Source organism: Acanthisitta chloris, unplaced genomic scaffold, assembly GCF_000695815.1.
Source record: "Acanthisitta chloris isolate BGI_N310 unplaced genomic scaffold, ASM69581v1 scaffold7891, whole genome shotgun sequence".
NCBI classification, from domain to species: domain Eukaryota; kingdom Metazoa; phylum Chordata; class Aves; order Passeriformes; family Acanthisittidae; genus Acanthisitta; species Acanthisitta chloris.
Window position 1 is genome coordinate 57,986 of NW_008657580.1, and position 11,020 is coordinate 69,005.

Sequence of the window (11,020 nt, forward strand, 5' to 3'; positions counted from 1 at the left end):
GAAGGCAGAAGCAGCAGGAAACAAAAGTGTTGAAATACAGTCCACCAGACCATAGATGTCTTTTGCTTGGAACATCAGGAAAGAACCATGTGTTTCTTTGTATGCATTACAGTAGGCAGATTTAAAAAGGACTGGTCTTTAGAGCAGAATGTTATTCAGTTCACAAGTACATTGTTGCAATGAGGAGACAAGACAAAAAGCTGAAACATATACTGCAACAGCTTGGGAAGACACCAGAGAATTTACAAAGCCCCAGTAGGCGAATCCTGGACTTGGCTCACCACTGGGCTTCACCTGACACTGTGGTCAGATCTCTTCTGTTTTCATAACCAGAGCACAGTGATGGATGTCTAGGGTTTAGCCATTTATCCAATGCTATTTTTTGCTGCTGGGGCCACATCAGCTTGCAGTATACTCATTGCTTTCCATTCACAAAACTTTGTGCTGCTCACCTTGCCCACAGGGATGTTCTGCCTTTCATCACCAGCTAGAGATAATGGGCATAGCTGTATTCAGGGGTGAGGATGCTGAGTCCTGTTTATCATAAAGGTTCTCATCTCATATAAAATAATTTGTTATTTCTGAAGGTAACTTGCAACCAAATAATCTATTCTGCAACATGTAATCAGCAGAAGAAAAACATTTTTCGTGCTGTTTTGTATTAAGTGACAAAGTTCTGCCTAAGTTTGACTGAGACTAAAAGTATTTTTCCAAGTATTATATGTCCTAATAAATCAAGGAAGGAAAGCTATAGCAGAAGCCTTGCATCATTCTGTAATGACTGGCAGAATTTGGTGATGCTTTCATAAGGAAGTCCTAACTTCAGAAACAGCCTTAACATTTTAAGATGTTACTGTCTTCCGCTCTGTATTATTTCACTTCATTACAAGGGGCTAGAGCTGCTACCTCCTGAGCTCAGGCCCTGTCACAGGTGGAACAAATGCACTTCAGTGTGCTCAGACAGGTCTCTTTTAACCACTGCTGAAGTTGGCTCACACTAGGCCTGGCTGGAATATTCATGGAAACATATTAAGGAAGTTCACGTGGTCTGTGCGCATGGCTCACTTGGGAGGCAGTAACTCTCTAAATCGTTTCAGTTTGTTCCACAAGAGCACATTTCTCTCAAGCCTGGATGTTTGAAGGTCAGAACCAGCATGAAGCCTCAGAAGCTCTGCAGTGAGCGTCTCCCAACAAGTTCCCTGTGTAGCTCTGTGCTTTCACACATTATGCCTTCTCCTGAGGATGAAATCTGACAAATAAGAAAATCCTCATCCCCTGTAAACATGGAAAGGTTTACTGCTTTCCTTAAAGATTCTGTCATGATTGTGATGGCTTTCTGTTTATCTGTTGTGTTCAGGTATAGCTTTTCTACAATGCCACTTGTTACAGCATCTCCTCTGCCATCATGTTTGCACCTTCTGTCTTGTGTGTTCACTTTAAGATTCCAAGTAGTTTATATTTTAACCTTTTGAGGGTACCCTCTCCACCACAAATGTTTTCACCCTAGCTTTCTTCTGTAATCACATGCAGCAAAACCTTTCAATGTATGAAATGAGAATTGTGCATGGGCTTTGTCCACCTTCGCTGTCTGTATTAACATGCTTGACCTCGGTACTCTAATGAAATAAAATGCTTTCCAGCTTCATCTGTATTAAGCTGCAGGATGCCACAACAAAAGATTAATGGTTTCAGCTGGCATGCTGACAGGCAGAGAGGGGTCATTACTGCCCTCTTGTTCCAGACAGGATTCCTCTCCTTGACGAGAGGGTGCACTCCTCAGCCTTGTGACAGGCTGACATAGAATTTATTTTCTCGACAGAAATAAAAGTCAGGATGGAAACTTGTATGTATTTTACAGCATCTCTTTTGTTTCTTTGATTTTTCTTGAGTTAAAAAGGGTAAACATGTCTTCTTGAGAACCTAAAACTATTCTCATTCATCCTAGAGGTAGAAGCTGTTGTAACACTAGTTGTAAATTTACATTTCCTTTCACAGCTGAACATATAACCCAGGATGGAAGGACTGTTTTAATATGCTTTACTGTTTTAAGCATATTATGTATTGTGTGCTAACTAGCTCTGTTACAGGGTAGAGAAATCCTAAGCTGCTTTCTTAGGTAACTTAGACAACTGTTAAGGTATTTTCTCAATCCTCCTTGACCTTGAAAATTTTCTCATATAGTTTCAGGACATTTTCCTTATTTATACTTGTTGTCTGAATTGATTGCTTACCAAAGTTAATTTCTCTTTCAATATTTGTCTTTTACTCTTCTTTCTGTTACTTGATTTTCAACCACCAACACAGCTACTGTTATCTCTTCTTTTTGCAACTTCTGGTCTTGTCTTTGTACCCAGAACTCTTGCGTTGAATGCATTTGATACGGTTCTATGCCAAAGATGAACATTTAAAATGGACTGTCAAACATGCTTTTATTCATATCTAAAATTAATATTCCAGTCTTTACTGAAAGAAAAAAAGAAAAAAAAGAAGGCAACTAGTTATCGAGTTTCTCCTATACCAAATAAGGCCTAAATAAGGAATTTGAAGAAGCACTTCCAAAAGAGAGAAATGGTTAATGATGCCCATTTCATTATTTACCTCTCAAAAATTAGTTTATATTCTAATTACAAGTCACTTCTTTGGACATCATATGGTCATTGCTTACATCTGATCATTTCTCCTATAGCTGCCTTTAGTCTTTCTGAAGAGCTAAATACATTTGATCCAGTAGAAGAGAAACTTCGAATGCAAATTGAAGAATTAAAAAAAAGGTATTACTTCTGCCTCAGACTTCTGCTATCCTTCAGAAGATAAATTATACGGATAGTATATTCCAATTACAATTCTGCACACACAGCTACCCTCAGGGATTTCTGTGACATTTTAAAAATGTCAGTTTTGTGGTTCACTAATAGTTTTTAAATTTGTGTATATGCTGTTGATTTGTCTGTAAGATGCCACAGTAGGTGAGTGGGCAAAATTTATGCTTGGGCTAAAGGCTAAAAATGAATAAAACCAGCTTAATGTCCTCCCTGAGGATTAGTGTTCAAAACTTATTGTTTAAATCCAAATACATTTTGAGCCTTTTTTGTTGATTCAGAAAAGTTCTGCCTTTCCTGACCTAAGAAAAACCTTTAGGCTATACAAGATTGACTAAGTGTAAATAATATGTAGAATACACATTGGTTAACCAATCCTTGCTCTAATGTCACTGTAGCCAGGAGGATAAAAGAAAATAGATGCAAAGATATTAGTTCTAAGTATTTTGCTAGCATTTATGTTATGTGCAATCTGTAAGTCTCTTTAATACTCCTGGTAAATCTCCAACTATATGTTAGCCAAGAGGCCTGGTTAATGAAGCTTCCACTTGAAAGTGGAATCAGTCTCAGCTCCTATCTGAATCCAGGCTCTGGAGATGAGTTATTTATTAATGGTAACATGCTGAAAAAATCAAAAGAAATAATTGACATAGGTGATTGGGCCTGTATTTTGATCGTTAATCAATTTTGATCCCACATGAATTTCACTAGCTTCTTTGTGAAATAAAGGGTTTGTGAGATAAGTTTCTTGCACTTACTGTCCAGTGATGCTTCTATAAAATATAAGATGTTTTCTTCTACCATCTGACTGTGTCCTCTGCATCTCTGATTATTATATATTCTTTTATAGTTTAAATCTCTAACTGTTCTAGGTAGGATAAACCTGTGTTGGAGGATCTGTAATACACTTTCTTCTTCTCAGTTATAAAACAATGTCCAGTCGCTTCAAAGGGCTGAAGGTAGAGATTGAGCACGTGCAGCTTCTTATGGAAAAAGAGAAGATGAAGCTGCGAAAAGACTTTGAAGTCTGGTGGTCTGAAAAGGCAAAAAATCTACAGGTATGAATTCACTTTGTATTTTTTCCATTTTCACGTAAATGCAACATCTTCAATCATTTCTTAAAGAAGTAGTTAATTGACTAGATAGAAAGGAGGGATTCAGGGTCTGGTTCACCTGTGTTTATGCCAATATAAATTGGACAAAGGTAATCTGAATTATGCTTATGTGAAGCTAACACAAATAAAGCAAAAGCATTTACTTCTGCTCTATTTTCTGTTTCAACATTCTCTTAAGCAACGTGATTGATAAGGAAGAATGGGCCCAAAATACCAACAACTGAAAGAACATAAAACAAATGGATGAGATTGGGAAAAGTAATCTCTTTTAGTGCTAGAAAAACTATTATTTCATCAGGTCTATCCCAGCAAACATAGTTGCTTTTTAGCTTCTTTTGTTTCTAAAGACTCCAATAACCTCTCAGTTTTCCGAAGCTCCCAGAGGGTCAGCAGCATTCAGCACAGTGTGTGTTTCCTCACTCTCTAGCTGAGGTCCTCCAGTATGCAAGAACCCAACAGAAACATAGTGCTCTAATTCAATGACCTGTGTGAAAATGAACTAAAGAGATGTCATTTTAAGCAGTGTGTTAGGAGTTTATAATGCAGTCAGTCTGAAAGCTATACTCAACTGAAACAACAATATAGCATTCTTATGCTCCCCTTCTGACACTTTTTTAATGACAATAGTGACATATCCTCTCACAAGAAAGCACTGCCTTTGTAAGTACATCAGCCTAATGAAAATGAGTGCTTAGTGCAGTCCATCCCATATCATTTATTATCAACTGGAAGACAAGACCTGCTCCTTATGGAAAAGCTGTTATAAACAAATAAATGTTTAGCGCATATTTTGGTTCATTCTCCTGAGTATAAATTAAAACTGTATTTTAAAGAAAACACTCCAAAGTAAATATGGAACTTAACATGAGGAACATAGTTATCCACAAAGTGTCATCTAACTAGCTTAACTTCAAGTTACCATTGCAAAATACTTTTCAGGTTAAAATCCCTAACCATATTAGTGGCAAAGAGTATAATACTTTAGTCACCTTCCTGTCTAAATATTTAGGCTTTTTAAAGCACTGTAAGTAATATTCTTGAATCTACTGGAGCACATTTTTCTCTATGCCTTAACAGGAGAGGTCTAGGATTCAGCCTCTCATGATTCATCAGTAGAAGATTAGAAAACTGGAAAAAATAATTGGGGCTGATTTCTTGGATCTTGACCTACCTATACATCTGAGCTCCCTAAGAAACTCAAATCAGTGAACACATGCTGTTACATATTAAAAACCTGTAACTTGAGCTTAAAAATACTGGAACCAATCCTAAACACTTTTCTCTCTGTTCAGAAGTGTTTGTCCAAGTGGAGAAAATAATGTGTGATTCAGAGTCTGTGTTTTCTGAATGAGTCATTGCTTACCTTCCTATTGCTGAAACCTATAGGCCAATATTAAGAACTCTAAAAACATCCTGCCCTACATAATTTTGTTTTTCAATTTAAATCCAGCAAGAAAAAACAGAGAGAGTTAGTTCACCAGATACTGCAACTGCTTATCTCCAGTTTATCAAATCCTCACAGCATCTATCAGCTAACAGGTAAATTGATTATTTTTCTCTTCCTTACTTACATAGGAATAAATGCAGTTTTAGTAGAAGAGCAGATCACCAGAGTTTTTGCAAATATCACACAGAAACACTATTTCCTGTTACAACAGAAAGGACTGTGTAGAAAATTAATTTTCATCATTCTGTTATTTTGCAATCATATTAAAGGTAGCTTACTGTACCTCAGTTCTTTTTGAGTTGTTGGTCATGGGACCCTGGAAACCTGTCACTAGGGGCCCCATGACATATAGCTAAGAAAGACATGTTATCAGTTGATTTTGCTATATGATGAGACTGTATCTCCTTTGGAATGTGCTCAGGGGACTGCAAACAAAAAAAATTTAAAAGCTATTTAATATATAGCCTAAATAGATTTGCTTTTGAAAAATGTCATGGTGCTACATTTTTGCAGCATATTATTCCACAATGATATTACCTTTGATATCATAAAATGCTGGTGCAACCTCTACAGTAGAAAAATGTCATCATTCTGGTTGTTTCATCATCAGTCACTTCTGATTTCAAAATCTCTAATTTAAATTTGCAGCAATAGATATTTCATAGCCATCAAGGAAAGCAGAGTGTAAGAAACCTGACTGTGCAGGTTTCCATATTCATGGACAATAAATGGAGGTGTCCTTTGTGTATCTCTCTCTCCCAGAAAGCACTGGTTGCTTTCAGCTGCCAAGTTTACTTCAGAGTCCTGTACTGCCCCACATGATCTCTTGTGAGGAAGCAGATGTTCTTTTCAATGAACAGTTTCTCTGTGTCTAAGTAATGGATGTGTTGACTGAGACTGACTGGATGATCCTTGCATGCATATCACAGATGCAGAACATTCATCTTTTGGAACTTTAATTGTAGGGGGTACCAAGATGAATATAGTTTTACTTTCCCGTCTCCGTTGATAAATATTCTTGCAATAATCCTTAGAAGTCAACTACTCTTTCCTTCCTACAGTTCCAGAAAGTTGATCTTATTTTATGTTAGGCTCTTTAAATGTATTTTACTCAGGTACTCTTCCAGTGTAATGTATATGGAAGTCAAAGCACTATTTCTGCTTTTTGTGAGGCAGGAGCTGCAGGCTTAACAACCCACTGTGCATGAAAATTTACTTTTTCCCCTACCTGAGGCAATAACATTTTAAAGCAAAAGTTTCCAATTTCACAGGCATTAAGAGAATAAAATAGTAGAATATTTATTTCCCAAGGATTTCCTTGACCCCAGTTGACACAGGAACTTTACTTACCAGTTCCTGTGGTTGTGCAGAATGAGTCCACACTACAGTAGCTCTTCTCAGTCACATAGTCCTGAGACACAAATGGCTCTTTTTTCTAACTTGCCTAGAAATCAACAGTGTCTTTCTTTGGAATGATATTGGTATCTTCACCCAGCAGAATAACCAGTCACAAAAGCAAAACCTGATATAAATTGTATTTGATATAATGTGGTGTAAATAAAACCTTTTAAGGTGGAATTCTGTTAGCAGGTGTGTTCAAAAGATCTCAGATCTAAAACTTAGTGGGCTGCTTGTCAGAAATCTAAGACTGTTGTTGACAGAGTAAGTATGCACTAAAACCATTCAGACAAACTCCTGAATGCGAATAGATATAAATACAATCTTCAGGATTAGAAATAATAAATCATCAATCTCAGCATACAAAGGATACAAATATATTCCATAGTCTTTCTTGAGATTTTTATGTGTCTGAACAAAATCTATTGATCACCTTCTAGTGCATGATTTATGTCAATTGTTATGGTTTGACACACCTTAGTAAAATTACCAGAGAAAATCAAGCCTTGGGAAGGCTCAAAATGTAATTTATACTAACAATTTATAACTAAAAAAAAACAGAGAAAGGAAGCTGGTAATCCTTTTGAGGCTTCAGAAGGATACACACATATAAAAGGTACTTGATTCAGGGCCAAACATGTCTCTTTTCTCAATTTAAAAAAACGGCTGGATTGTTAAGTGTTAAAATGAGTCTGTGTTAATAGAAGAGTTGAACAGTGAGCATTTCTGCCTCAGTCAGTAAGGTTTGAAATCTTGTGGTGCCAACTGCAACTCACTGTATATATGTTTATGTCTCTTAATGGGTTCCCGTCAAGTCTGCAAAAAGTCTGAAAACGCATGTCAGGCTCAGCTCTCCATGTGTGCTCCACTTCAGAATTCAAGCCCAGTGTTTTGTTCTTCCTCATATAGTCTTCTCCCACAATGGCTTTCAATTAAGGAGTATCTCAGATCCTTGGCTATACAAGTGACTTCTCTCTCTGAACATTTAATTTCAATAGTGTTGAACTGTTCATGTATTCCCCTTGAATCAAGCAAATGTTAGATAGTTATTCAACTCTTATAAAAAAATTCAGATCTTTTTTTTCCTTCTCTCAGAAGGAATGCATTCCTTTTTAACTCAGTCAGATCTTTCAGAACCTAACTCATTCCCTTTTACTGAAGCTCATTTGTTCTATTCCAGCAAGCTCCACAGTACGTTCGATCTCAGACTCCTTGGCTCTCCAGTTCCTTCTTCAAAATATTCCTGCCCCTTTAGATTCCCTTGGAGATATTTTCAGATAAATCTTCATGTTCTCTGATGACTTTGAACATCACATTTTTTTAACAATTATTGTCCCAGATCGCAAAATTTACTCCCTATATTAATGCTATGTGAAACAAGGGCAATGTTTACATATTTTGCAGAATTTTCTGCCTAACCACTTCTCGTCCCTGCCAATTTTTTGCAGTGTTACATGATAACAGTATGAGAATAACATCATCAGACATTTCAAAGGTTTTAACATTCTGTGGTAACAACTTGAACAATTTATCTATGAATTTGCAAGTTAGGCCAAATTTGATTTTGTTACCAGCTAGTAAAATGGTTAGCTTTTAAGCAGCTTGAATCTTTCCTGTCTTTACACAGAACATCTGTTCTCCTCATGTCCAAGGCTCAGATGACGGGAGAACTGCATCTGAGGGGTTTTTAACATAAAAGGGGTTGCACATCTTCAAATTTTTCACTTTCCATTTTAATCCACCTGATTTTCCACTATTTTTCAGGTGAAAAATTAAGCATTCATACCATGACACCCATCATCTCTCCGGCTTCTCTACCCTGTGTGTTTGATGGAGTTGATCAGTCCATGGGACAGTTGACTGTGGCCCTTGGGTTGCTGCAGCAAGGGAAACACTGCAGCAACACTGTGTACATTTCTCTAGCTGCTGCCCCATGCCTGACTGAGACATATACGCCCAACAAATGGCCTCCCCCCTCAAAAAAAAAGCAACTTAGCCACTGGGTGAAACTTCAGGTACTACATTAAAAAACAGAGACATACAAAGCCGACAGACTTATCTCTAGAAAAAGCAGAAAATTTACTGAAATTGTCAGAAGAAAGTGCTTTGAGATTTCTGAAATGCAACTCAAGCAAAATTCAGACAGATTCAGAATAAAAATGGGAGCTATACATTATGAAAACAACCTGAATAATGTTACAGCTTAGGAAACAGACAAAGAGACAGAACTTATACACCTTGTATGTCCATCCAAATCCAAACTGTGATCCAGAAGTGCCTGTTTGCAGGCCTTACAGGAATGTTCACTGAATGGCACCTCTAGAGATCTGCAGGCCAACCTCTTGCTTAAAGAAGACTATCCTCACACTAAAGCAGGTCAACTATGGTTTTGCTTGGCTTTGTTGACTATTCTAGATGCTCAGTCCTTCAGGCATAGCATTGTGTGGGCTATCTTTACCCCCACCCCATGCTGTCATAATTACTTTCCATTAAATTTAGAGCATTACTAGAAAATTCATTCTCTTTTCTCATCGCTGGAACAGCATCTAACACTCAGATGAAGGAGGAGAGTTCTGACATCTAAGAACAGGTTAGGAGCAAGTTGCATCTAAGCATACAAACCACTGCACAGCAAAATTATGCTCTTTGTCCCTTTATGATTCAACCTATTCAATGCCATTTCAGAGCTCCAGTATGAAGGATGCAAATTATCTCCATACAAACCATCCCTCTAGCCTAGAGGTTAGAGAAATCTCTGGGATATGTAAAACATGGTTGTGCCAACCTGGGGGACTCATTTTTTAGATTAACACTCTTAATTGTCAACCTTATATGTGGAAGCAGCACTTTGAGGCATTTAAAAAAAACAGTTACAAGATTCCTTATATATTTCCTTGACTTGCAGGAGAATAGTTTGTGTCCCACAGAAAAAATGTCTTGTTGCAGCCCCACAGGCAGAGGATAGGAGGTTAAGGTCCATCTCAAAGCACAATAATGTTAATTTCCTGATTTTCAGCATCATTTTACTCAGTCTAAGTGGGGGGGGGGGGGGTTAATATCACCTTCCTCAGGTGCCCAGTTGTCCCAGATCTGCCTAAGGCAAGTTTTGGCATGTTGTCCATGGGTCCAGGAAGCCACTTGAAAGTGAGATCCCTAGAGCTCAAACCCTGCCTCACCTGTAGTGTCTAGGGTTTTTCAATGGATCTGAATCTAAATCCCCTCTAAAATGGATATTTAACATTTTCTGAGAATAATTTTAATTTCATTTGAATGGAAAAAAAATAGTTCAAACATATGAACTACTGCAGCTTAAAAATAAAATACTTGAGCTGACTCACAATATTTATAAAATTATGCATTCTGAGCATGGCAAGTAAAAAGATAAGAAGCTTATTTCAATGAAAAGAAAGCAGTGAAAAAGAATCACATTAACTCACATTACCTTATATTTGTTGCATGCTAAGAATAGAATCATGGATGGTTGCTATGGTTTAGTTGATGTGTAGTGATTTATTAAACTACAGTTACATGACTTGGATGCCTAGGTATCTCAGGGAGCAGACACAGAGTCCTTTTAGAGAACCGAATTGGAAACCCTAAATCACTTCATTTTTAGGAACTGCCAAATCAACGGAAAAAATGTTCAGGAAATCCTAAAGCAAAATGACGATGTGAAGTTCCCAGATATTGTTAAACCACATAGTAGGTAATAACATCACACATCCTTTCTAGCATTTGTAATATAGGTGTAATAAAGTACGAAATATTATTCATCTTAAATATGGTATTGCTTTAGTTGAGTTAGGCAGGTGTGAATGGTAAGGGACTCGAGGAGTTAAAGAGGAACATTCAGCAAACCTGGAGCTGTTCATCTGAAAATGACTTATACTCCTGGGCACAATATCTTCTGCAAAACTGAACCTGGCACAGTGTAATACAGTAAAATTTTAGTAATAAATTTCTTTCCTTTTTTAAATTCTCTGCCAGAAATATCAATTCATCAGCCAACAATGAACGAACTACTGCAGAGTTAGAAAAGCAAGAATTTGCCAATCCTGCCATCTACTGGAAAAATCCGAAAACTGAGTAAGTCAGTATTTCCACTCTAAGATTGGCACCGGGCTTAGCAGCATACACAACCCCCAGGGAAAGGAGAGAGTCCTCAGACATCCAGTGGCAGAACTCTGCCTCCCTAGCAGTGAGTTTCCTTGAAATGATATCTGCAGAGGCAGGGATGCACA

General features: G+C 37.4%; 1 protein-coding gene across 1 annotated transcript in view; it reads left to right on the forward strand.

The window, feature by feature from the left end:
- Positions 1-11,020, forward strand: part of LOC103811774 (kinesin-like protein KIF6) — a 61,339-nt gene that overhangs the window by 39,417 nt on the left and 10,902 nt on the right. The window contains exons 6-8 of the mRNA XM_009084766.1: positions 3,742-3,877; positions 5,385-5,473; positions 10,767-10,865. Coding sequence (XP_009083014.1) covers positions 3,742-3,877; positions 5,385-5,473; positions 10,767-10,865 — 324 coding nt within the window. The remainder of the gene's footprint in view (positions 1-3,741; positions 3,878-5,384; positions 5,474-10,766; positions 10,866-11,020) is intronic.